Here is a 24,428-nt window from a genome sequence, read left to right on the forward strand (position 1 = left end):
TCCTAAATTGACTTTAGCCATTATCTAGAAAAGTGCTCCTCTCTAAACCTGAAATGATCTGTCTGGAAAAATTCTTGCTTTCCTTTTGGTGGTTCTGGTAAACAGTTCATAAAAGCTTGTGTGACATAACTGTTCAGAATCTGCTGCCAGGGACATGACAACTTAACGCACCAAGAAGAAAATATATTATGAAACTTTTGTTTAAATTTGTTCTGAGACTGTTGCCACCAATCCAGGCTAAAGGTTCCTGTACTTGTCACTGGTCAGCCTTTACAAGGTAGTGAAAAGCATTTATTTTTACATTTTAACTTTGTTTTTTTCATACCTTTCAATCCTCATGAAACTGAACTCTTGCAAAAAGTTTCTAACACTGACTTATTTCCATTTCATTTTTTTAATTGTTCAGTCACACCTAGAGGAGGTCCTTTAAGGTGAGAGTAACTTCAGTTCCCAGGCTGCAAGGGGTGAACTAATTGCTGTACTGAACAACTTCAAATACAATTTTAATGCTGCTGTTTATGTGTTTTGAAGGCTTTTTTTTCTAGAATGCCTTCCATTATTTTAGGTGAATAAAGGCAAGGTCAAAAACTCTAGATTAGAAAGGAAAGTGTAGGAGAGATTATCTGAAACTGAAGTTCACCCAAACAGGGTGCAGCTGTTCAGTGCCTACTGCGGAGACTTACAGCAAGTGAGACTGGACAGCAGACTTAATTAATTTACTTTGATCGGCAGTAATAAATGTGCATAGAAAATTATTTGAAACAAAAGATTACCTGTAAGCTAGTCTGCATAAATGCAAGCTTTTTAATGAGGATGAGAAAAGCTTGACCTCTCAAGTTAAAAGAAACCAATAATTTCAAGTCCTTTGGATATTAAATTCTTAAGACTTAAATGGTTACTATTTGTTTTTGAGTGTCCTGCCTTTCATCTAGTTTTTGTTGCCTCTTAGGAAGCTGTATTTCTCTCCAGCTTCCTGTTTCCAGCTCTATCTTGACACCTCTGATACCTGATCGTTATCTAGTTCAGTGGTGTTCATTAAAAGCCCTGTGTGCCATATTTGGTCTTGCTGAATGTACTTTTAATGAAAATGTGTCGAGACAGTTTCACCTTTCAGAGCCTCCTGCATTACAATCTGAGAAGCACAAATCCATGTTCTGATAAGTTGAGGGGTAATGATCAAGCATCATGTCACTGTGCTGTGAGAGGACAGAATTATGGCTTCACAAACTGTATAATGTACCTGGGCTAAATTTATATTTCAAACCTGAATTTTTCCTTCTGGGATTTATGCACCCAATACTGCAATAGTAAAACATAGTGGATAAGTCATGCTAAAAAAAGTTGTTGCAGCAGTGCAGAAAGACTATGCTTTTTGGGAAAACTACTGTTTGTAGGTAGTACTGTGGTCTAAAATGTGTTACAAGGATATAATATAATCTAATTTACTTTACATTTTTCCTTGGAATAGATAGTTATTGGAATTGTTCCTTGGTTGTTTGCTCTTGCTATTTTAGTTATTACTACTTAGATAATGTATTTTTTCACTTCAAACTGTGACATGAGAGAATATATTATTTGCTTTTTTTGTGCATTAGTGATCATTGTGATACATAAATCAAATTATAAAAGCATTTCCCTTTAGAAATATGTAACGCTTTTACATTTTGTTGCCTCATCCTTTTCTGTATTTGAAGTCAAATAACTTCAAATGCAACTGATATGTGAGATGCTTTTGCTTATGTTTACAAGCTTTGTTTGATTCTTTCTATGCCAAGGCGTATGTAGTCTTCAAGAATGATCTGCAGTAAAATAATTAAAAACTTTTTAAACTTGTGCACACATTAGTTGAAGACGCTGTACAAATATTTAAAGCAGCTAGAAAAATATACCACTTTGGGGAATCATATGCTTATTAAAGAACCAGAGGTAAAAACTGCATCAGTTTTTAACCCTCTTACCTATATATTTGGTAACTGTGCATTGTTTTCCCACTTTTTTGCCTAAGTAATACAAAAAATTTGTCCTAGAAATGTAAAAGAAACATTTAAACCTGACAAAAAACCTGTGTTTTGCTCATAGTGTTCATTTAGCAATGAATTTTTGAAAGTACCTCATGGGGTGGTGGTTTGTCTGACACGTCTGCACTTACAGTTAGAACTATCTACTTAACTGGTAGTAGAAAAAGTTTGGTTTCCACCAGTTACATCAATTCAACAAGTGATATGAATTTCTTAGTAAAGAACTTTGTTGGTAAAACTACATCCATGCCAGGATTAAAGTTTGTGGTTGTAGTTAATATCTCATCCCAATATAGTTAGACTGCAGAATTTGTGAGAAGTATTTGATATGTCAGTTTTCCTGGTTCTGAACTCTTCAAGATTTTCATGTCTTCAGCATATATACTCACGAAATAACCTTTTTAGTACGTCACCTGAAAAGTTTCCCTTAGCTATGGTTTAAAATGCATGATAGAGTGCCTGATCTATGCATGTCTTACTCTAAAATTTGCTAAACCAAGAATTTTTTTTTTTTTTTTTTTTTTTGCAATGGTTGGATGTGTTGCTCTGGAATAAGACATATTTCAATGCCAAATGGCACACTTAAGTTTTCTTTGGGTAGAAGAATCCTTCTTGTTTCTCTCTGTATGATACTTTTGAGCTAGTGGAATTCTGTCCCCAGCCAAACCCAAGTTTCATAAGCAATCTGGATAGAAGGGTGGCCTAGTCTGTTAAATGCATCTAATCTCCATATATAGTATTGGAAACTTCAAAATTATAAACATATAAGCATTATAAATGTTAGCATAGTCTTCTTTCTTTTCATAAGGGAAAAACTCTCCACCCAACAACAAATACCTGCCAACCCACACAATTATTTTTAAGCTGTTGACCAAGCTCCTATTCAATTTTTTTGTGGATATCAAAAATTAAAAAATTGGCTTCCAACCTCAGAAGCTGAAATACAAAAAAACATGTTGGTCTGCATGTCTACCCGTGGGAGGTTGTAGAAAAGGAAAAGTAGTAGTAAGTTACCAAGGTAGTTTGATTCGCAATTAACCAATCCGTGTGAAGGGGTTTTGCAGCTTTATTGACTACAAAACTTAACTCTTAAGTTAAACTTAAAAGACAGCTTTTCTTTTCATATTTCCATCTTACAAATCTGTTAGGATATTCTTGTGACAATAACTAATGTTCAGATGTAACACTTCACTGTGTATTACCTGAACACAGTTTACAGAGTTGTATTCATAATTAAGGTGCTTCTTGGTTCGATTGTGCCTGTATAGGGGCTCTCAGTAAATATTGAAGTTCATCTCCATGGCTGGGTGTTTCAAGTACTGTCTTACTCCAGCTAATCAGCTATGATCGTTGGGTGAAAATAGCAGTAATGACACCAAGAACTTCTATTTTGTTTTAGTTTTTAAAGGCATAATAAACAGAAATTGGTTCTTTTTCAGTAAACTGAGTATTTAACCTCTTTTTCCAATGGTCTCTCTGCTATTAATTTTTTAAAAAATGAAGTCTTCCAAAAGTCAGCATTTTAAATTTGAAATTTAAAATTGTGTATCTCACTTTAATTTTGGTTTCAGTAGTACAAGGAAAGTGTGAGGTCGTATAGCTGATCTTTTCTGTCTGATGATGTAATATTTTTTTGTTGTTTGTATGTGCAGATACAGTCAACTCAATGTGCAACAGTTGAGCCCTAGCTAATGCTACTGTGATACCTTTTAGCTATAGTAATTTAAGGTAATGCTGCTTCATTTAGCCTGCGATGGAGAAGGCTTAAGATCGCTTCTGTTTGGTTTGGTAGTAGAAGCGTATAGACAGCATTACCATAACTCAGACTCTTCACAGGACTTTTGAAAGGCTAGAGCCTGCTCATGTTTTTGTATGCCGATTTCACTGGGTATGTTTTGGTTAATAACAAGGTCTTGTAATCTGAAATTCAAAACCTGCTAGAGCTAAACGCATTTAAGGAACAGAAATGTAATTTGGGACCTAATGATCCCGAAAAAAATTGAGTTGCAGATCTTCAGTAGAAGAAACTTTTCAATTGTATAGTTTGTCAGCTTATCTAGACTTAAATACTACATGAAAGTTATTAGATGGGGAAGTCTTTACAGTTTGAATGTTTGCAAATGTTTTCTTGTTTCAATGTATTCCTCTAGGATAGCCATGGAACATCTTACACTAGAGGTCAGTTTAATCCTGAATTTAAAAAAGGAAGTATGATACTGCCTGCTGTTCTTGAAACAGGAGGAGCTAGGGGCAAAGACACTGTTATAGCAAATAGTAGGAAGAAAATAGACTTGCTGAACACTCTCCCAAAGTTCTTGTTGAATGAATGAGAACCAAGTAATTAAGCTGACTTGAGGAATACATTCTAGCATGGGCTAGTGAAGTTAATAATCGTTAATAGTGTTCTCATGTGAAGATGCTACTTAGGAAGAACTTGTTTTTGGAATGGGTTTCTTTTGTTTCAAGTGTAATGTTTTTCAGACTTTAGGGGTTTATCTTTCCTAATAATTGTGTCAACCAGTAGGTCCCTATCATTAATTGCTGGCAGCAGCTTGGTTCTGCAGGGCAAGGGTTATAATTATTAGCTACGGTTGAAAATGCTTACCCTTCTCACCCTGGGGGAAGCTAAACTGTTGCTAGCAATTAAAGATGGTTAGCTGTTCCCGGCCTCATGTAAACATTTGCAGCCAGTAATTACTATATCTGAACAGTTTTTTTACCTCATGGAAGGACTGTAGGGATGGCAAAAAAGCAATTGTTTTTGTAAGCATCCAAGAGAAATTGTCCCCAAGCATAAAAGTTTGGTATATTAGTCCAGATCATCATGCCCTCTGTGTTTTAGGTAGATGTATTTACATGTTCATATATATACATATATGTGCATATGTAAGTTCAGAAATAATCAGTGGTTGATGAGTTCTTGCTCATTTTAAGGTGAACTGTTTTGTGTTGCTTTATTTCCTACTTTGTGTAGAGGTCAAGGATGTAGCAAAGTTGATACACTTAAACTTCTCAAACTTCTCTATTTGCTTTCCCTTCTGTTGCATCTTTCCTCTTGGCAGATACTGTTTTCTGATATGTGTTAAATTCAGATTCCATTTTGCTCACTGAGAACTAGTGTTATTTAGAGTGACTTTGGTGCAAATAGACTAAAGTTTATTTCCAAATGTTAATATTGTATATTCCATCTTCTAATGTTTGTCTAAATAATGAAATCTTGTCCTAGTAATCCCCTAGTGTTTTATGATGGGTAATGAAAGTAAAAATTTTATTTTGGTCTCATCCAGTTTTTAATTTCATTTTTTAATACAAGTAGGCCAAAAACTACTGGAACATGAACTCATATTGTCTCTATGTTGCTTTAGGGGTTTAGAATTAACCATTTTTTGCCTCCCAGCTATCAGTATGGTCCTTCATAAGGCCTAAAATACAGTTTCATCCTGTTGTCTGGAATCTGAACCCTGTTGTGACCAAAATAGCCTTCTTCCAGATTGGCTCATTTCCTCCTTCATTTTGGTTCTCGTTTTTTAAATATTTGTCGACAAAAGCAAAACCAGTTATTATGGAAGATTAGAAGAACCCTTTATGAATGGAAGTATGTTTGGGCACTGGGTTATAGTCCAGTAGTCTGAGGCAGACTGTGCCCCTGCACTTGGTAGAGCAGGGAGAGATGGAAAGCTTCCATGGAAACTGTTACTCTTCATTGTGCTATTTCCAATAGTGGCCTAGAGAAATACGTATTGTATTCAAACCCTGCCCTGAAGTCAAATCTTGCTCGAATGTCTAGCTTCTCAGACCTTACAGCTTTGCAGGTTAGGATTTTAGTAGTCTTTCTGATTTACTGAAATAAGTTGCCCAATAGTTGAGTGTTTCTCCAAATAAAGAACCGATACTTAGATTTACCATGATCAGGTGTGTGTTTGAACTGCAGGAGGACTTTGTGCTACCCATCACAGATTTCTAATTGGTATGGTAAAATTTAGTCTTGTTGATTGTTACTAAGGTGGTTAACTCCTCCATGAACTTTATTGCCTTTGTAGTTCATAGTCCATGTTGGTATCTTTGGGGTTTTTTTTGTTGTTTTGTTTGTGGGTTTTGTGGGGTTTTTTGGAGGAGTTGGTTTGTTTGGGTTTTTTTAGGCAAATGAGGTACTGTTGACTCTACTGAGTCTTAATTCTTTCCAAAGCTTTCAGCCCTAAAAGGCTTCCGGGAAGTAGAGGAGAGAATCTATTTAGGTTTTGTTTTTTGCAGCCATTTTATGGTAGTTATGTCCTGTGTTTTACAAATTGTTTCTGTGTGAGTGGGAAGTCTTCTCCAGTTAGATTCTTGCCTTGTTTCCTGAGGAATAATTTCTAAAATGTGTGTGAAGGTACATGTTGCTAAGATTTCTAAGGTGCTAGGTGAAGTGGGTATCTGAATAAAGGTAAGTTAATCTTTGATTACATAGAGTGATCTTTATCCAGATGATAGTTGCACTGTCACATAAAAATGCCCACACAAAACCCCACAGCAAAAGAAAACCAGCCAACCCCTGCAGTTTGATCCAGTCATTGATATAATTGGTATAAAAGGTCTAAATATGCATAGATGCTAAAATATTTCTTTTGGATGATATTTACTATTTAGGTAGATACGCATAGGTTTGAAAGCACAGAGAAATCTGGAAAACTTCTGTACTCTACCTGTTTGAAAGTATTTAACAGATTTTCTTTTTTACAGTGTGCCTTTTGAATTTAATGTTCATATTATTCTCTATAAATAGTTCCATTTGTAGAGATCACTGCCAATGCAATAGAAATGTCACTGTTAATGAAGTGCAAGTAATTCCTGCATGTTAACTTCCTTAAATGTGTATTTTCTCAATTTTATGACAGTTCCTAATGCATTTGTCGTATAATTCTTGTCTGTTTTCACTTAAGACGGTAGCTGAAGTTATTTTTTTTAAACATTAACCTGCGAGAAATATTTTCCCCTGAGTTCTGCTGCAATTGGCTACTCAGTTCCACTTGATTTTTAAAAGCAAATTTTCAGGAGATAAATCATGGCAAATTTGAATTTAAAATTTGTTTGGTAGAAATTTCGAGGGAGGTGTTCATTACTATGATGTGATCGAAGGTATCTGTTTTGAAAATATGGATTTTTTTTTTTTTTTAAACAATTCCTTATTTGTACAGAATTCCCAAATTTATGTCCATTTCTTAGTGGCTGACTCATGATGGATGGTTTTGCTTACAAATAATTAGTAGTCCCTGAAGTTTTATTTTCTTTTTTGGTGTTTTTTTTTTTTTTTTAAGCATTGTTTATTATAACCATAGTCAGGATTGAAAGGAAACAGTCTCAGTTAAATTTTACTTGCAAATTGTTTCCTATTCCACCAATCCAGAATCATATCACAGTGTAATACCTATTTTAGTGTAGCTTTAGATGAGGGTTGTTAGGAGTGGCCTGGTTTCTCTCCTTCTTTTTCATAGCCCAGGAAGTATCGACTGGGGATGCTGGATGAGAGGATAGTTCCGGTGGGATCAAAAGCAAGAAAATCAAAGAACCCTATTGGCTGTCTGGCTGACAGGTGTAAAACAGGAGTACCCATCAATATGGTTTGGTGGAAACAGATGTCACAGAAAACAATTTACAGGTAAAATATTTTTTACTAGTCACCTTTTTCAGTATTTTGGATGTTTTATTTTAAATTTTGGGTAAATGTTTAGAAACAGTTACTCCATGAGTTAAGATCAAATCAAATATTTATTTCACAAAATAGGTGTAGTGGCCATTTAAGAGTGTGATTTGGAGATGCTATCTTCACCCATTGCTGAGCTATGTACTTTACTTGATTTTCGTATAATCTGAGGAAAAGGAGCAAAAGTAATCATTTAATGTATTCTAAAAGCAAACAACTACAACCTTTAATTCTCATCCTAGGAAGTTTTCTACTGGTAGAATTAGTGATCGTTGTTAAAATGATTGACACAATGCAAATAGATGCCCTCAGTATGGAATTTGAAGACATTACTGCCATGATCAGGAAGTGTGAATTCTTAATTTTTCTGTTGGGATGGTTTATATTTCTCAACTTGTTTGAGAAATATATGCAACTCTTACATCATTTTACTTTATTCCTGAATCTTCTTCAGCTCTGTAAGAGGGTTGGTACAGCTGGATTTTAATCTCTTTACTGAAGTAGCAGGTAATCCTTGGGATAATAATGAAGGATAATTATAGTCTGGGATGAATCTGCTTCTTGTCCCTTAAAATGGAGTTTAGATGGAAATATTACAGTGGTTGGGACTGCACCACTGCTGCTAATACTGTTTTCACTTATGTAGTGCTTTTGATTCCTCAGAGACTGTTATTTTTGTCTTCCTATGAGGGTTATGTTATTTTTGGTACTGTCTAAGTGAATGAAATGGGTAAATTGACAACAGACTTACAACTAGAACTTGTGGAACTTTAAGATTTTCTTTCAGTTCACTAAATTTCTGCCATTTAGGGGCCAGCATGATGCTTGTATGAGCTCCTTTCCACACTGATACTATTTGATGTTTGGATGTCTCTGTGTTACTGAAATGGGCAGTCTTGAGCAGCATGATGTAGGCGAACTGATGCTACATTGTTTAGGGACAGTTGGACCATCAGTCTATCTTGGCCCTTTTGCTGCTGGGGAAGCAGCACAGCCACTCATGGAGAAAAGATGAAGCTTAAAGGAAACATTGGTAGAAGGACAGGTAAGCTTGAAGGGCAATGGTGAGAGCCTGTGAAGCAGTACTATTTTGAAGGGAGAGAAGATTGACAAACTGAATTTATCATGTGTATCTAATAGTGTAAGCCATAATTAAAGACAGTTGTTCTGAGAAGACAGAATCAGAAAATTTGTCTTAAGTTTTCAGGTGGGCATTAGAGGGCGAGAAAAGTCCCCTTTGCACTCCTGTCCTCTGTTGTTTTCTTGCTGTACAGTGATGCAACAAGCTTTGTTGTTAATCTACTCCATTTAGATTAGAAGCAAAAGAACTTAATGCTTCTGGAGGCTGGAGAGGCAGTAGCCTGAAACTTGAAGCTTCTTGCCAGGAGCAGTTGTCTTCTCAGTACCTGTGCACTCTGAAGTAGCATTCAAAGTGTGGCAAAGGGAAGGAAGCTTAAGGTCCCCATGCTGTCTGAGGTTGGTGCTGTTTGGGATTGGCTGCAGAGCACATCTCTTTTGAAGAGTGCAGTTCCAGGCTCCTTTATTGCAGCAGAGTCCCAGCTACAGAATTGATTTAAAGTACATGCAGCGTAAGATTTTGTATTGCATGATGTAATTGCATAGCTTCCCATGGAGACGTGGGCTTTAGCGAAGCATGTATATGCACATGTGGTGCAAACACAAACAGAAGGATGTGCCAGCCATAATAAATAGAATTGGAGGAGAAACAGGAGGGATTGAAGAGAAACTGTGGAGTCTGGCAAGACTGAAGAAGGAAGGGTGTTAGAACTTGCTTTGTAAAATAATTTAACTGTTACTCCTGCATGGCTATGAATTTATAATCTGGATCTGTTTTAAGTATGGTGTTACACTGACATGATTAAATGTGAAGTCTGCAGAGTGAATTGTACTCTGGGTTGTGCATTAAAAAAGCAAAAAAACCCAAACCAGAGATTGTTTTATAGTGATGTATCCTACCTTACATTAGGAAGTGTCCTGAGCTACGATACTACCACATGATACATATTATAATAGCAAATGGTAATTCTCCTTAAAATAGTAGGAATAGGTATGTTTTAGTTACACAGATCACTTCTTATTCACCGTCAATAACTGATTGTTTGTTTCCTGAGCAAAAAATAATCAGAGAAAAAGAAAATTTTCAAATATGTTGCATTAGGAGCATGGACTTCTAAAACTTTAGATGTTTTTACAGTACTTTGAAGGATTTTGTTAAAGAAACGTGAAAATATTCCAAATCTTTTAAAGTTTGCTTTTTAGTGAGATCTACTTGCCAGTTGTAACAAGACTTTGCTAGTAGTTTTGTCTGAGCCTGTGTTCTGGTTTATAAACCAATAAATCTTTAGCCAACAAATTTTACCCAGTTTTAAAGAAATTGACTCTTAATTCTTCTGCAAGAGCAGTAGAGCAATATAACTAATAATGTTGGCAAATTGAAATTTCTTAGAGCCTATCGTTGGAGTGATGTGATGATTTGTCACAGTAATTATAATGTAGCATATTACATCAATTCAGTGGTGGGAGAGAAAGACTTGCTTTGAAGTCATTGGCGACCTCCAGTATCTTCTGGGTTGCTCTGACATCACGAAATGCATCCTTTCCTGATGTCATGGCTCTCAAGGAAATCTTGGAGGAATTGCAACAATGCTCTGTGAAGTGAATCTCCTCATATAATCTCCTCATACCTGCCCATTAAAAAACAACAAAGAAACCCCAAAACCCAACAGCAACTAAATAACAACATATTAAGCTCAAGAAAGACTTCTGCATGTTTCTGTGTTCCTAAGAGATATTATGAAAACTATGCCAAAAATAGACTGGTTAAGGAGTGCTCTGCTTTATAACATGGATGTGGGTTAGTGATGGTTTTCTGTAACCATTACATGATTATGTAATTTGGGATGTCAGAACAGATCAGCATGAATTTGGAAGTGAGGGAGAACATAAAAAGAGAACAAAGAGTCTTGTATCCAGTTTCTAGCATGCTAAGTACATTAGCACATCCTTCTGAAATCAAATGAGATTGGCCTACTTTTGGAGTTAGGTAGCTGGCTTTGGGCTTTGGTTGAATGTGGGACCAGAACCAATCTAATGAAGTAGCATTACACCCTCTGAGACTGATGTGGTGTTGCTGCGGCTGCTGCTGTACAGCTGCATGCTGTCTTGAGAGATGCTGAATGAGAAATGAGAGAGAGAGAAGGGTGGTATCCAGTGTTCTTGTGGGATCCCTGTGTGACTTTCCAAAGGCTTCATAACTTGTATGTCCCTGTGTTCCAGCTCACTTCTGTACTTAAAGGCACTTTGAGGATTCATTATTAGTTACTGCAGCAGTGGGGCCTTACAAGTTTACCACTCAGGAGTGTAAAGACATATCATATGTATCGAAATTGATAGTTGATGAAACAGGAATTTTGATTTTATTTCTGGATTACAGAAATCTGTTATGTGCAACTCCTCAACATACAGTAATGCTACATGCGGCTGTGTAGTCCTTCCAGTGATGGTCTTCAGCTTAGCTCCTTGGCTTGCTCTTTACTTTCATCTGTACCTTCTTTTAAGGAGCCTTGAATTGTTTTGGGTTTGGTGTTTTTTTGTTTTTTTGTTTTTTTTTTTTTTGTGGTAGTCACAGAATATTTTGGTTATTCCCCTCCATGCTATATTTTATTTCCTTTCATACCTGAAAGAGCACCAGACAAATTCTGAGCTGACTGGTGATGCAAATGAGTTAATAGTCCTGGCCTCCTTTTGTACTTTTGTGGTTCCATCCTTAGTAATTGCATCATGGCTAAATTCAGCCCTCATTTGGACTGTATTTATATGTGTCTTATAAAGTTTTTTTCACTCTGATGTACAGAAGTATAGGAATTGTTTTTGTAAGTGGAGCTGGGCGGACTCAGTTTTGTGGACAGTCTTTGGAAGTTTCTTTGCAAAGCTGACTGAAAAGAGGCATGGACATAAAGAATCTGAAAATAGGGTATTTTGATGAAATTTATTCACTGAATCATTCTGAGAATGCATGATGTAGGTATTCAGGTAATAATTAGGGAAGTAGCTTCACTGTTTTAGTTTGACAGCATTTTTATTAATATACTGGAAGAAGGGGGATGAGATTTCAGTTGGCAAGATTGAGAGGAAAAGGGAATGATGGCAATTTTAGCAAAGGTATCCATTAGAAGTTGCCTTAGGTGGTTTGCTAGAAAAACATAACATAGCTGGCTCGGCTATACTTCTTTAATGCTGTTTGTTGAAAACATGTTTATTAGCATTTTGAAATTTTGTATGTGCCTTTTTATGGGACACTTGCATTTGAAACTGAAAATAGGCTTATTTAACACAGTGCAGACAGTGCTAGTAGTTTTTGTTTAGTGTTTAGAAGTACATTTGCTGCCTTTTGACATCACAGTGTTGCATAATCATTACATGATTCTTGCATGTCCACTCTTTTAGTTACTCCTGAAAATTAATAAGTTTTCAATACCAATTTTCTCTACATATTTTACCAATCCTGATTTATTCAGACTTAAAATTTTAAGCCTCATCTAGCATAAGTTACTTTATTCTGAGATGAGTAATTAATTACTAATTAAATGAAATTTGTTTAAAAGCTGTACTTATGCAAAATTTAAACATAATACAGAATGAAGAAAATGTTTTTCACTTAGAAGATCTAGATTATTTTCATTCTTATAAGAGTTTAATTTTCTTTTTTACTTCATCTTGGGAAGTTTGGTTGGACTCTAAGGCAAAAACTGTAAGAATACTGTCAGGTTCTAAAACATAGTTACCATTTAAACCCGTTTTCAAACCTACTGTTGATCCAAATGTAGAACTAAACCTGGAATTTATACTTTGTATTATGAGATGACAGAGTGAAAGTAGGATATTTTTTCAGGCCAGGAATATAATATTTTGAATCATTGGCCATTAAGAATGTGGCTTTATAATTCTGGCATATTTGCATGGTCATTGCTGCAGAATGGTTATCTACAATGATTAAAAAATTAAAAATTAAAAAAATTATAGTAATATTACACTACCTCAGTTTAGTCACTTACTGTGGCCTAATTATTTTAATTATTTGCATGGAAGAAAATAGTATTCAGAAAAATTAATGTTTTACTTCAGATAAAATGTTTTCAAAAGCATGAAAGTTTTTAAGAACTGCAGCTTTACATAAATGTAATGACTTTAAATGTGGATTGGGGCTTAAGCTTCAAATTATCTGACAGTATTTGCTAGTTTTGAACACCAGTTACTAAAATTTGCTGTATTACTTTGATTAGTTTATTCTGGCTAGTGACTGTGGAACTTGAGTATTTTTCTATACTTAGGAAACAACTTGAAGGTGGAAGGGTCTTTTAAAATTGTAACCCAAAATTAAAACACTTTTTTTACCAGTGGGGAAAGTCTTGGATTGCAGCTTCATGTTCGTAGCATCACAGAGAAGTAAAACAGGCTTTCATAGTGTAGGGTCTATCTTTGTAAATCAAAGCTGTTTACTCATATACAATGTTTTCATCAAAGTTATGTAAAAACAACTTAATCTTAGCAGGCTTTGATGCTCATCCTGAATTGTGATATCAAAAAATAGAATGAAACTGAATTTCCATCAGACTTGACCCACTGCTGTTTGTAATTCTGTAGCATAAACCAGATCAGCCCTAGCAGATTCCTGGGTTTGACTCTTTCACTTGGATAAATTAAAACACCTACAGTTAAAGTGGAGCTCTTTTTTAAAGCGAAGCTGCGTTTAAAAATTTTGATGGTTATAAGTGACTTAGTAAGTAAGTAACTTTTTAGTAAATAAATAACTTTTTGATGCCAAAACTGGTCTCTATGAAACTTGCAGAATGCATTTAGAAATAAGAACCATCTCTGTGCTGTAGGAGTTGTTTGAATCACTGGATGAAAATGGGAAGAGTTTATCCAGAATGCCATGGATGGAATTTTGGGAACTTTCTCAGTTACTCTAGGAAAGTTTGAGTTATCTTCCAGAAGGTGTTTTTCTCTCTGCTTGCATGCTTCAAACCTTATGCCATGTCCTGCCCTTGTCGCCTGGTTGACACAGAATTTAGGTGTGATAGAGCTGTGGATGTGTCACTGCTGCTTTTAGCAGTGGAAAAATGTGGACCTTGTAGTTCTTTAGAATTTTGTTCTTTTAGCAAGATGTTACAAATTCTGTCCCTTGCTCTCCCAGTTGTTGTGTTTGATGACTATTTAGCTCTGTCGCTGTTTGGAAAAGTTCTACATTACTCTTTACCACCGCTGTAATTTTCTCCAGTTTCAGTGCAGATTTCGCTGAATGGTTGCATGCCAGTTTTTATCTAGAGGAACACCATTCTCTTAGTTATTCCTGTACCTAAATTCAGATAAGTCCAGAATATTATCTTTTGAGTATAAATGTGTCAGTTATGTGTTTTCAGTCTGTATAATTCAACTTACCATTTGTTTTGTTGTATTAGTGTATAGCTTAATAGGCATTCCTTAACTGTGATTAAAGAGTTTTAAAATTCATGTGAACTCTTTACGCATTTAAATGTAAGTGTTTTACTTCACAATCTACATACTTGCTTATAGATGTTCCTTGAATATTCAGAAACATGTAAGATGACAAGGTGGTAAAGTTGATATCATAAAGTGGATAGTGGTTAAAATTTACTGCGTGATTAAAGGTAGAGTATTTTTGCTATTTGCTTTTAAACCTGGGCATCTTCTTTAATTTTACAACTTTGAGAATCTTCTTTTTCAGTTCTTTGAAATACATTAATACTATGATATTTGGCAGAAATATTGAAATAGAGGTATCAAAACCCAATTAGCAGAAACTCTTTTCAAATACTTCCTTTACTGTCTAAATTGATGTTCACACTTCGCTTCTAATTTGGCACTAACTTTCTCTGATGCCACTATATTGGTAAAATCAATACAGGTAATTTAACTAACAGCTGATATATTTGGTCATTTTAAAACTGCCTGAAACCAAACTAGTCCAATATAATTTTCTGTAAAAAAACATTATAGATTATCTTAACAGTATCCCTTGTCTATTGGGAGCTGTTGCTGTCTTCGTATTTTACCTAACTTGTTTAGACACTTTTGTGAGGTACTCTGCAGGTTACATAATAAGCTAAACCCTGTAATTTAATAATCTTCTAGCTTTTCAGAGTGTTCATGCAATAATTGGTTTTATTTCTTGGCTTAATGTAGTTTTTGTTCCACTCATGTCATTTGTAATTGGCTGTCCAATAATAAGCTTTTTTGCCTTTTGAGCTCTAACTGGGATTTTCTTTTTGTAACCCTCCCTACCCCAAATCAAACAAAAACATCATCTCCAAACAAACGCCACAACCCCAAACTACAAAATTGTCTGCACTGATTTTAATAGAAATTAAAAATTGCTTGTGTTTTTGTGTACTAACAAATACTGGATGTTTCACCATCATTCTGCTTCTACTTCTTTCTGTGGCACCAAATTAAACTTTATTATTAAAGGTGCTAGATAAATGAAACACACATAATTAAAACAAGAGTTAACTCCACAAAAAATCTGAGCATACAGATCTATTTGAAATAGAGGCAGGGGTGACTTTTCTAGTGGGAATCATTTTCACTCCTTTAATTTGAAATTGCTAGTTAGTTTGAAATGAAATTGCTGTCATGGGGGAGCAGTCTATGCAGCTGTGGCAAAGATTTCTCAGTGTCGAGTCTGTTCTCCAACTTGTAATGTAATGCTTATGGAAAGCCCTTTGCAAAATGTATGAATTTGTACACCAGCTGTTCATATGGAAGGTTTGCTTATACTACTTCAGACATAAGCTAAAAACACATCTAAGTTTGTTCATGTAGACCAGCTTCCAGTATTCTTTGTTCTTGTCAGCAAGCTGTATGTACCTTAAAAATAACCCCTGTACTAGTAGGCCTTTCTAGAAAGTATTTTCTACCAAGTAGACACTCTCAATTCCTTTTCATTTAAAATAAACATTTAATTTATTATTTTTTTTTTTAAACAGACACCAAATCCTTCTGCAAGTGAGTTTATTCCCAAAGGAGGATCAACTTCCAGGCTGAGTAATGTATCCCAGTCAAGTATGTCTGCCTTCTCTCAAGCCTTGTTCTCTCACCCCTCCATGGGAAGTCCTGCTGCTGCTGGGTTAGCACCAGGTAGGTTGAGAGTACTGATTTGTTGTACAGTGGTTTGTTTTGTCAAACATAACTCTATATATATATAGTTATCAGATTTATCGGGTATAAATGTACTACCTCCTACTTTAGCTCTTAATTTTAAGGCGATCTTCAAAAAGTAGGGGAACTTTGGATTTATCTTCCAGTAGTATGGAAATCACACTGCAGGCTGTGAAATCTGCTCAGCCACAGCAGCACTGAAATTAACAACTTAACTCTGCTCCTTTTGGGGAAAAGGATTGCTGAGTTATCACATACTGTGTCTTAAGTGGTTCTTGCCAGAACAATACTTGAAGGTGATTTAAACTACCCATAGTCTAGAAATGCATTGTAGTCTAAAATACATATGATCTTGGATTACCATACACTGATCTGCTTTTTATTTGTTTCTAGACTGTGTGATGTAGAAGTAATTTTTTGCAATATTAATGAGTGTATATGAGGACTTTAAAATCTGGATTAAAAACAAAAAGTAGAAGACAATCTAATTCTAAAATACTTTGCCTTGCAAAATAGTATTAATTTTTATTGTATCTGTCACATGTAATCTCAAACTTTTAAGACCACTTTATTGTTATTTCCCAGGTTTAAAACTCTTACTGAAATGTTTCATGCAGTCATATAATTGACAGATTTTTTTACACGTTTGAAAAGTTGAAGCCCTTCATGCATCTTTTAGTCTTCTGATCTTAAAATATTAACTTAATTCTAATAATTCTGTTTAAATAAAATTAAAATATTTCCAATAAATAGTCATCAGCAGATCTGGATATTCACACTGCAGATTCTTTAATGAGTTTCTGTATGTTCTTAAACCTCCAGCAGTCTCTTGCGGCTGACAAGAAGCATTAGGTAGCTGCCAAAAGGCAGACAGACAAATGTTACAGATGATTTTTTTTTAAACATCTATTGGCAATTACCATTTATTAAAATGAACTTCAGTCTTTCTTGGTGCCAGTGTCAGTGTGAAAGAAGCCAGCATTTAGCTTGCATGTAAAAACTTAGCAGAGCAGGTTAGGAAAGTGATTGATTGATACTTTTGCTGATCAAATGAACATGTTGTGGTTCTGTGTCTGCTTGATGCTATATTGTGCTGTACCATCTTATTGGAAAACTGTTGTGTTTATATGCCTCTCAGCCTTGTCATCTGGATTGAAAAGTGTATAAAGGATTAAATAGAATACAGTAAAATGATCTACTTTTGGAAAGTGTCCAGTGGGGTCTCAGAGGGATCCTTCACAGTCCCATTTCTTTACTATCTGTAAGTAATACTTGAAAGGATAAGTAACACTGATGAAAGAAGTTCGCACAACAATTTCAGCTCCTAGAAATAAATATAGATACCAGTGCTGCATACTTTCTAGCCTCAGATACTATTGTTTGTTTATGGACAAGAGGGATGGGGGAGTATTCATAAGAGCTAATTTCAGGCCGAGTTGGCTTGTTTCCCTGCTCTTCCTGTATAATTAAAAAGAAAATATAGTTCAAAGTAGGGATCTTGGCTGGATTCTCTGAATTTTTCTAGAAGCTTTTTTCTTCTCTCACTGAGTGCAGAATTCTCTGAACCTAAGTGTCCTATGTAAATACTGCTCATAGACATTTATTTTTATTTAAGTGTCAACATTAAAGCTGTCAACAGAATACATCCACAGAAATTCCTGTTACCTCAAGGTCAGCTAGGAGGTGGTCTTTCTAAAAAATTAGGCTCTTAAATAAGAAAGCAGTATCTTTGTGTGGGGAAGCTTCACCACTTAGATCATGCTGGATAACAGAATAAAAAAATGTTTAAATACATTCAGAAGTTGTCATGAAAAAATGGTTGAGATCTGTTAGGTTTCAATAAGTGAAAACAAATTCAAATGAAACCCATATAAAGAGTTTATAAGAATTTTCCTTTGAATAAAGATAAGTCTCCTTCCAGTTAACGGGTGCATACTCTCCAGTAGAATAACTTTGCAGATTGAAGTATTTCTGTGAGATTAAGATTGCTTATAGTAATTTACAGGGTACTGGAGGAAATTAAGATTTCATAAAACGTAAGAAAATGTAGTAGGAATAATTTAAGACTTCCATAGTTTTATTCACCCATAACAAAGTAGGTAAATCATGAAAATAGTCCTTTGATTTTCTTCTTGATGATGGAAAAATAGAAGTTCTTTCACATATCTAGTTTCTGAGATTTCCCTAAAGGTAGGTGTAAATCAAAACCACTTTTGACATCTAGTATTTCATATTCAACTCAATTATCCTTGGAAAATATTTGTTCTGCCTGTCTTGTCAACAGTACTGCAGAAACACTGAAAAATATGACAGGGGAAACCTAAAATTCTTTAGTGGATAGCTTGAATCCATGCCTGACCTATCCATTTGGATGTAGCATGAAGGAGGTTACTGCTACATTCACACGTTTACTTATGTAAGTGCTTTCTAGGGTAATCTCAACACAGAATCTGTCTTCATCTTGGTAGCCTTTAATAGAATATGGAAATAGAGTGATATAAAATGCAACTTACACAAATGGTGGGAGAAAATTGTTTCAGTGAAGAGTTGTAAACATCTCTCCTTCACCATTTCCAAGCTCTTTTTCCATAAACTCATATGAATACTATGTTGTTGCTCCTCCCTTCCTTGCTAGGAAACACACCCTGTTTGTCATTTGTGTGGAAAATTTAGTAAGGAGTTGACAATCTTCAAACAGCACTCTTGCTAACAAGCTTCTTACCCAGTCCTGTGTAGCTGTTTTAGAGTATTAATGTCATTAAAATATGCAATGCAGTGTATGAAAGAAATTCGTGAATGCCATCGAAGTGGTAAGACATCATTGCTGTGTTAAACCTGAGAGAGAACAGATGTATAGCTCCCAACAGCGAAAATCTGTCTGTCTTGGGTTTGCTAAAGCTAGGTTATAGCTGAAGAATGATGCCTTTGTCACTGATGGAAGTGACTGCAAATTACTGTTGCTTCTGTATTTAGTCTAAGTCAGGTTCTGAGCTTATGCAGAATGTAAGAGATCCCGTTTCTGCTGCCAGTATGAACCTGCAGGCTTAGGAGCCAGAGTGAGAAGGCGTTGTGCTTGTGTCCAGTTGACACATCTCCATTTGTGATGAGCTGCAAGAGTGTCGTTCTCAGAGCCCACAGCCCCAGCTGGAGATGGAGCACTTTCAGCTGAGGTGGTTTGTGTGGCTGAAGGCCCCAAGAGCTTGTTCCCTCCTCCTGGATAAGTATAGTGCAGAGGAAGTTCTGCAGGCATTCCAGAATAATGTAAGAACAGAAGAAGGCAAAGAGACTGTAAAATTATCTTTTCCCCAATTAAAACTGAAGAGGAAGAATCGATGATTTAAATTGTTTAGGGAATGAAGCAGATTTAATTAACTTGAAAATACACAGCTACAATGCTAATGACCTGATAGAAAGCTTACAGTAAAATAAATATTTAATGCATTTAAGGATGCTACTTCAAGTTCTTGATATTACCTGATTTTATAATTTACTTTGCTTTGTCATTCTTCAAAATTTACCTAGTTCTGGGGTGTCTCTGAAGTACAGAGCATTAAAGTGATAAAATGGATGCGTTACAAGCATTGGAGGCATAGGGATATAGTTGTAGATTAGTAAATTTGTTGGCAAAACTTGAAGGTTTTTTTAAACCTTTAATGTTGTAGGCCAGCTAATTTGCATACACGTGATCTTAATGAGATCCTGCCTCACTAAGTTGTGAATTCTCATTAAATCAAGAAGTTGTAGATACTGAGTCATTAAGAGATCATGCTTGATGCCCTTTGATCTTGATTATCTGTGTGAATTCTCAGATTCAAAATACAACCTAGCTTTTAATTCAAATACATTGTGTGCTACAAAGCTTTATTAGTAGCAGTAATCTCATTAAATGTCTTTGAGCATTGCCTCAAATGCATGTCAAAGTCTGCCATTTCCCTTTCCTCAGTCACAATGAAAATAAAAAACAAGGCAAGAAATGAAAATACAAGAATAAAGAGAGATATGTAAATTATGATCTCTCTTTACAGGAAAAGGATGGCATCGGGAGCTGCAGGTGTGTGTAGGTAGCCTGCACAATCACTGTGAATGTTGTGAATCCCACAACCATTTCCACCTTGGTGTGACACCATGACAGCTGCATACCATGCTACCTCTTTTTAAATATAAATAACAGTGAAGTGAAAGAAGCCTGTTCTTGCAGTTCATCTTTTAAGATTGTATTTGACTTCTTCATGAAGTGTAGATTCCCCAAGACAAGGAATGGAGAGCCACCTTTGCTGGTAGAAAAGTCTCAGGAGGGACAATTTGAAATAGGCTTTTTGGTGTCTATTGTAGTATTCCTGTTGGCATTTGAATTTTGATATAAGGGAATCTAGAACCCTCTCATAGAGAAAGCCTAATGGTATTTGTCAAGATCACTGGTATGATATATCTGTATCTATCTATATATATGTGTAAATCATAAATAGATTTTTTCAAAGCCCGTTTTTTCTTAGGCCTTTAAGTGAATAGGCATTTATATAAACTGTGCTATTAAACCCAGCCTAATACTCTGAGGTGTGGTTCTATTGTTACTATAGTATGTTTAGCAACATCTTTTTCCTTGAGTATGAATCAGTAGGAATATATACTCACTTTTTAATATAGCTATATTCCTTTATTTTCCTCTAATTCTATTTGTTATGATTAAATATTAATATGCTTTTAACTGACTGAAATACTAATGAAGTTGGTGATATCTGCTTGACTTTGTGCACTGTATTCGCTGCCTTAAGTACTGAAATACGCATAAGTTTCACTGTATTAGAAGTTTGGTGGGTTTTTTTTGTTGTTGTTGTTATACTGGGCTTTCAATACTTTGATTGTGTAGAACGTAATGCAAGTCTCTCAGAAGAATCTATCACCTTCAGTATTTATCTCAGCCTGTCTGTACCCCATGGCACTAGGAGCAAAATTCTTAAATTCTTGTAGCATGCGTAGTATATTGTTCTAGTAGTATAAAACCAAAGCGTAGTCAAGCTTCTTTCATCTCCTGAAGTCACTAAGCATATTGGCAAATGAGGAGCCCATATTTTCTGTCTGCCAGATGATTTTCACTGAACTCTCAATGTCCTTTCAAAATGAGACCTAGCTGGATTGGAAGGCCATCTGAGAGGATGTGCTGTGATCCTTTTCTTTCAGTCTTGCATTAATACCTGTGCAGAGACATTAAGGATTTATGTGTGTAACTATTCTTTGGCAGGAATAAGTTTTTTTAAAAAGTAAATCTTAAAGTGGAGATTTTTTGAAATTGTATCCGTAAAAACCACTAGAGATCTTTTTTCTTCTGGGAAACGTGCAGTAGAAGGTTACAGTATAGTTTTAGCTAGTTGCAAGTCTGCACTTTTCTTTAAGCTATTATTTACTGTATACTGTGTCTTGTACATACAGTGTTTATTTTAAAGCACAGAGGTCTTCAGTTAATTTTCCATCAGTATATATGAGGCTGCTGAGTTTCTATGTCATGATCCCTGCAGTTGACTGTTTTATTGAAGCAGTTATTCTTGAGGCCAGTTATTCCTGTCTGGGTTGAGATGATGTGCTTTCAAGGACTTCAGTTAATACTGCTTTCTATTTCTATTTCACTCTGTTCTGTTGGAATAGAGTGAGAAAGACGTGTCAGTAGCTTTCCACAGATGAAGAGGACTCTTGGATATCATAAACTGTAGAGTTTCTTCAGTTTAATGGCCACTTTAGTCATCCTTCAACTTTTAATACTAATATATAGTTTCCTTTGAAATGGATCTTTTCCCCCAGTGGATGAAGAATGCATTCATGTTCTAGTCTTCTGTTAAAAAATGTAACAATCTTTACAGTAGCTGTTGAAATACTGAAGTGTTACTTAGTCAGTCAAGGTAACTTTTACGTTAATGAAAACTTATTTTCTTTTGTAGCATAAATTGGTGCTATCAAAATGTGTAAAGTTTTACAGTCATAGAGTTAATTTCTAAACAGATTTTTAGGAGACTATTTATGTTACCATTTAGAAGTGCCTATTATAACTATATTTTTTAAGTTAGTATACTAATCAGCAATATTCTACAATATTGCTTATATACAAGGTGTGTGTACACACATGTACATGTATTAAAATAAAGAAAAGTTCTGGCCTAGAAAAGTGCAGACTTTTTTTCCTTTCATATTCTTATATTTTACATTTTTATAAAAAGAATAAATGACTTTAAAGACATAATTAAAAAGAAAGGCATGTGATTTTCCCACAGTTTAGATTTAAAAAATCTTGTTTATTCTGTTGGAACTATTCACTTTGGAGGAATAAAAGAGAATTGTGCTGAATTAATAAGCATGGTTTTTGATACGTCAAAGGAGTAAATGAGAGGAGCTAAATGAAAGGTTACAAATATTCTATTAATATTGTCAAGATAATATAGCTTCAAAATAACTTTTCCCAAGCTACTGCTTACTTGTTAATACCGAAACTGTTATTTGCTTTTGCCTTGTTTAAAAAAGAAAAAAAATGAAATGTAGGAGGGATAAGATTACTTAAGGGACATGATATGAGTGTAAAATCACTCCTACACATTACTGATGATGCATTTTGAGAACTCTGCGTACAGTAACTTGTGATTGAAGTGAAATAAACTAGTATATGTAACTAAAAAGTGTGTATGCAAAAAAAATTGCTCTTGCTCTCTTTTGCTGAGTATTTGCTTAAATTGCCCTGGTTACTAGAGTTTATGGAATTATTTTAATCAAATATCTGAGTAATAACTAACAGAATTCTTAATTAGAGAAGAATTCTCAGCTGTCAATAGAACGTTAAATATGAAAGGCGTGTATCTTCTATTCTTTCAAGAAAAGGATTTAGTATGACTTATGCAATTCTAATTGTATAAAAGAGAAAGTGCATCCCAGTCTGAACTGAGCAACAATAAATGTCAAAGATGTTTTCCTTGGTGTTAATCTGAACACCTGAGTATCTCAGATCTGCTAGTAACTGCAAGGAGTTTTGTTTGAAGAGTTACCTCTTCCTCAGCAGCACCCTGGAACGTCTATTTTACACCTAAATTTTTATAAATAAGCAAATCTGAGAATTCTGCATGCAATAACTCTTGAAGTAATTCAATTTTTTAGTACCTAAAAAGTGTGTATGCAAAAAAGCTGCCCTTGTTTTTCTCATTGATGCACTTTGTTTAGAAGCAGAGTTTCTCACGTTTCAGTGGAGTTGTCTCTGTAATGTTGAAGGTGAACACCAGCCAATAAAATAGTTTCAAATAGATTAGAAAATCCCTGCAAGGATGTTTGTTTGACTTCATATCATGAGATGTTACCTATCTTTACATATCAAATAGATTGTTGGAGGATGACTTTTGAATATAGTAATTACAGGAAAATAGGTGATTACTCCCACTTATTTGTGTGCTGTATTGCTGGAGACATTCATAGCTGTGGAGTTCTAATAAAAGGTACATGCATAATCAGGTGAAGTGAGTTACATCTTAGCAAACTCCATTGACTGCTCATGTAACTGTTAAGTAAACACTCACTTATATAGTCATTAATATTTTATCTTTTTGCAGTTTAATGATCTATCTTCTAGACACAGCATTATTTTGACTTGTCTTCCCCTTTCAGCTACTTCTGTGTTTTTCATTTCAGTTCTTCATGTGTATATCATAAGTTCCCAAGCCCTATCTCTCTGCACTAAGCAAAGATTTTTGGGAAAATACATCTGTTCAGTCATGCTCTTACTGGTTTATTTCTCAAGGATTTCTTTATCTATATGAAGAGTTAAGTGTCTTCACCTGCTCAGAATATTGTTGGTAGTGAAGGCTGCTTTTCTGAAATTGCTAAACTTTTTTGGTGACAGATTTGGTCAATACGTACTTGTGTTTCTTTAAGGAATGTCACTGTCAGCAGGATCTTCACCTCTCCATTCTCCCAAAATAACTCCTCATACGTCTCCTGCTCCTCGAAGAAGAAGTCATACTCCTAACCCAGCAAACTATATGGTGCCTACTAGTGCCTCTGCGTCTGTCGCTAATGCTGTCTCTCAGCCTCCATCTACTGGCCAGGTGATCCAGAAGGAAACAGTGGGTGGAACAACATACTTCTACACTGATACAACTCCAGCACCTCTCACAGGAATGGTATGTTGGCTTTCAATACACAACTCTCTGGGGCTTCTAAGTGCTGAATTGGTTCATGCTACAGATATTATTTTTAACAATCTAAACTGCTTATTCTGCATGAAGATTAGGCCTTTTAATTACTTTGGTTGTTCTCCAAAAATCACTGAAATATGAGGACCAGAGAAATTTTTATGTATTTTTTCATTTACAGCTGTGTAGAGCTTTGTGGGGTTTTAATACAGCAATAGAAAGAAAGCATTCTGTGTGTCTTAGTGGATACATATGTAATGAGAAAACATCAAGAAGTCAGGTTTTTCTTTCTGATAAGTTAAATAGCTCTTACATTTACAGTGACAGGGAAAAGGCTGTTACAAAAATGTTAGAATAGCTATGTACATA

At 35.2% G+C, this 24,428-nt stretch overlaps 1 protein-coding gene across 1 annotated transcript in view; it reads left to right on the top strand.

Annotated features, from left to right (window-relative positions):
- The window catches only part of PAN3 (poly(A) specific ribonuclease subunit PAN3), a 79,778-nt gene that overhangs the window by 27,321 nt on the left and 28,029 nt on the right, over window positions 1–24,428 (top strand). Inside the window, 4 exon segments of the mRNA XM_032099506.1 lie at window positions 7,490–7,630; window positions 7,633–7,653; window positions 15,729–15,879; window positions 23,800–24,047. Of these exon segments, the coding sequence (XP_031955397.1) occupies window positions 7,490–7,630; window positions 7,633–7,653; window positions 15,729–15,879; window positions 23,800–24,047 (561 nt within the window).

The sequence above is a fragment of the Corvus moneduloides genome, chromosome 2, assembly GCF_009650955.1.
Source record: "Corvus moneduloides isolate bCorMon1 chromosome 2, bCorMon1.pri, whole genome shotgun sequence".
NCBI lineage: Eukaryota > Metazoa > Chordata > Aves > Passeriformes > Corvidae > Corvus > Corvus moneduloides.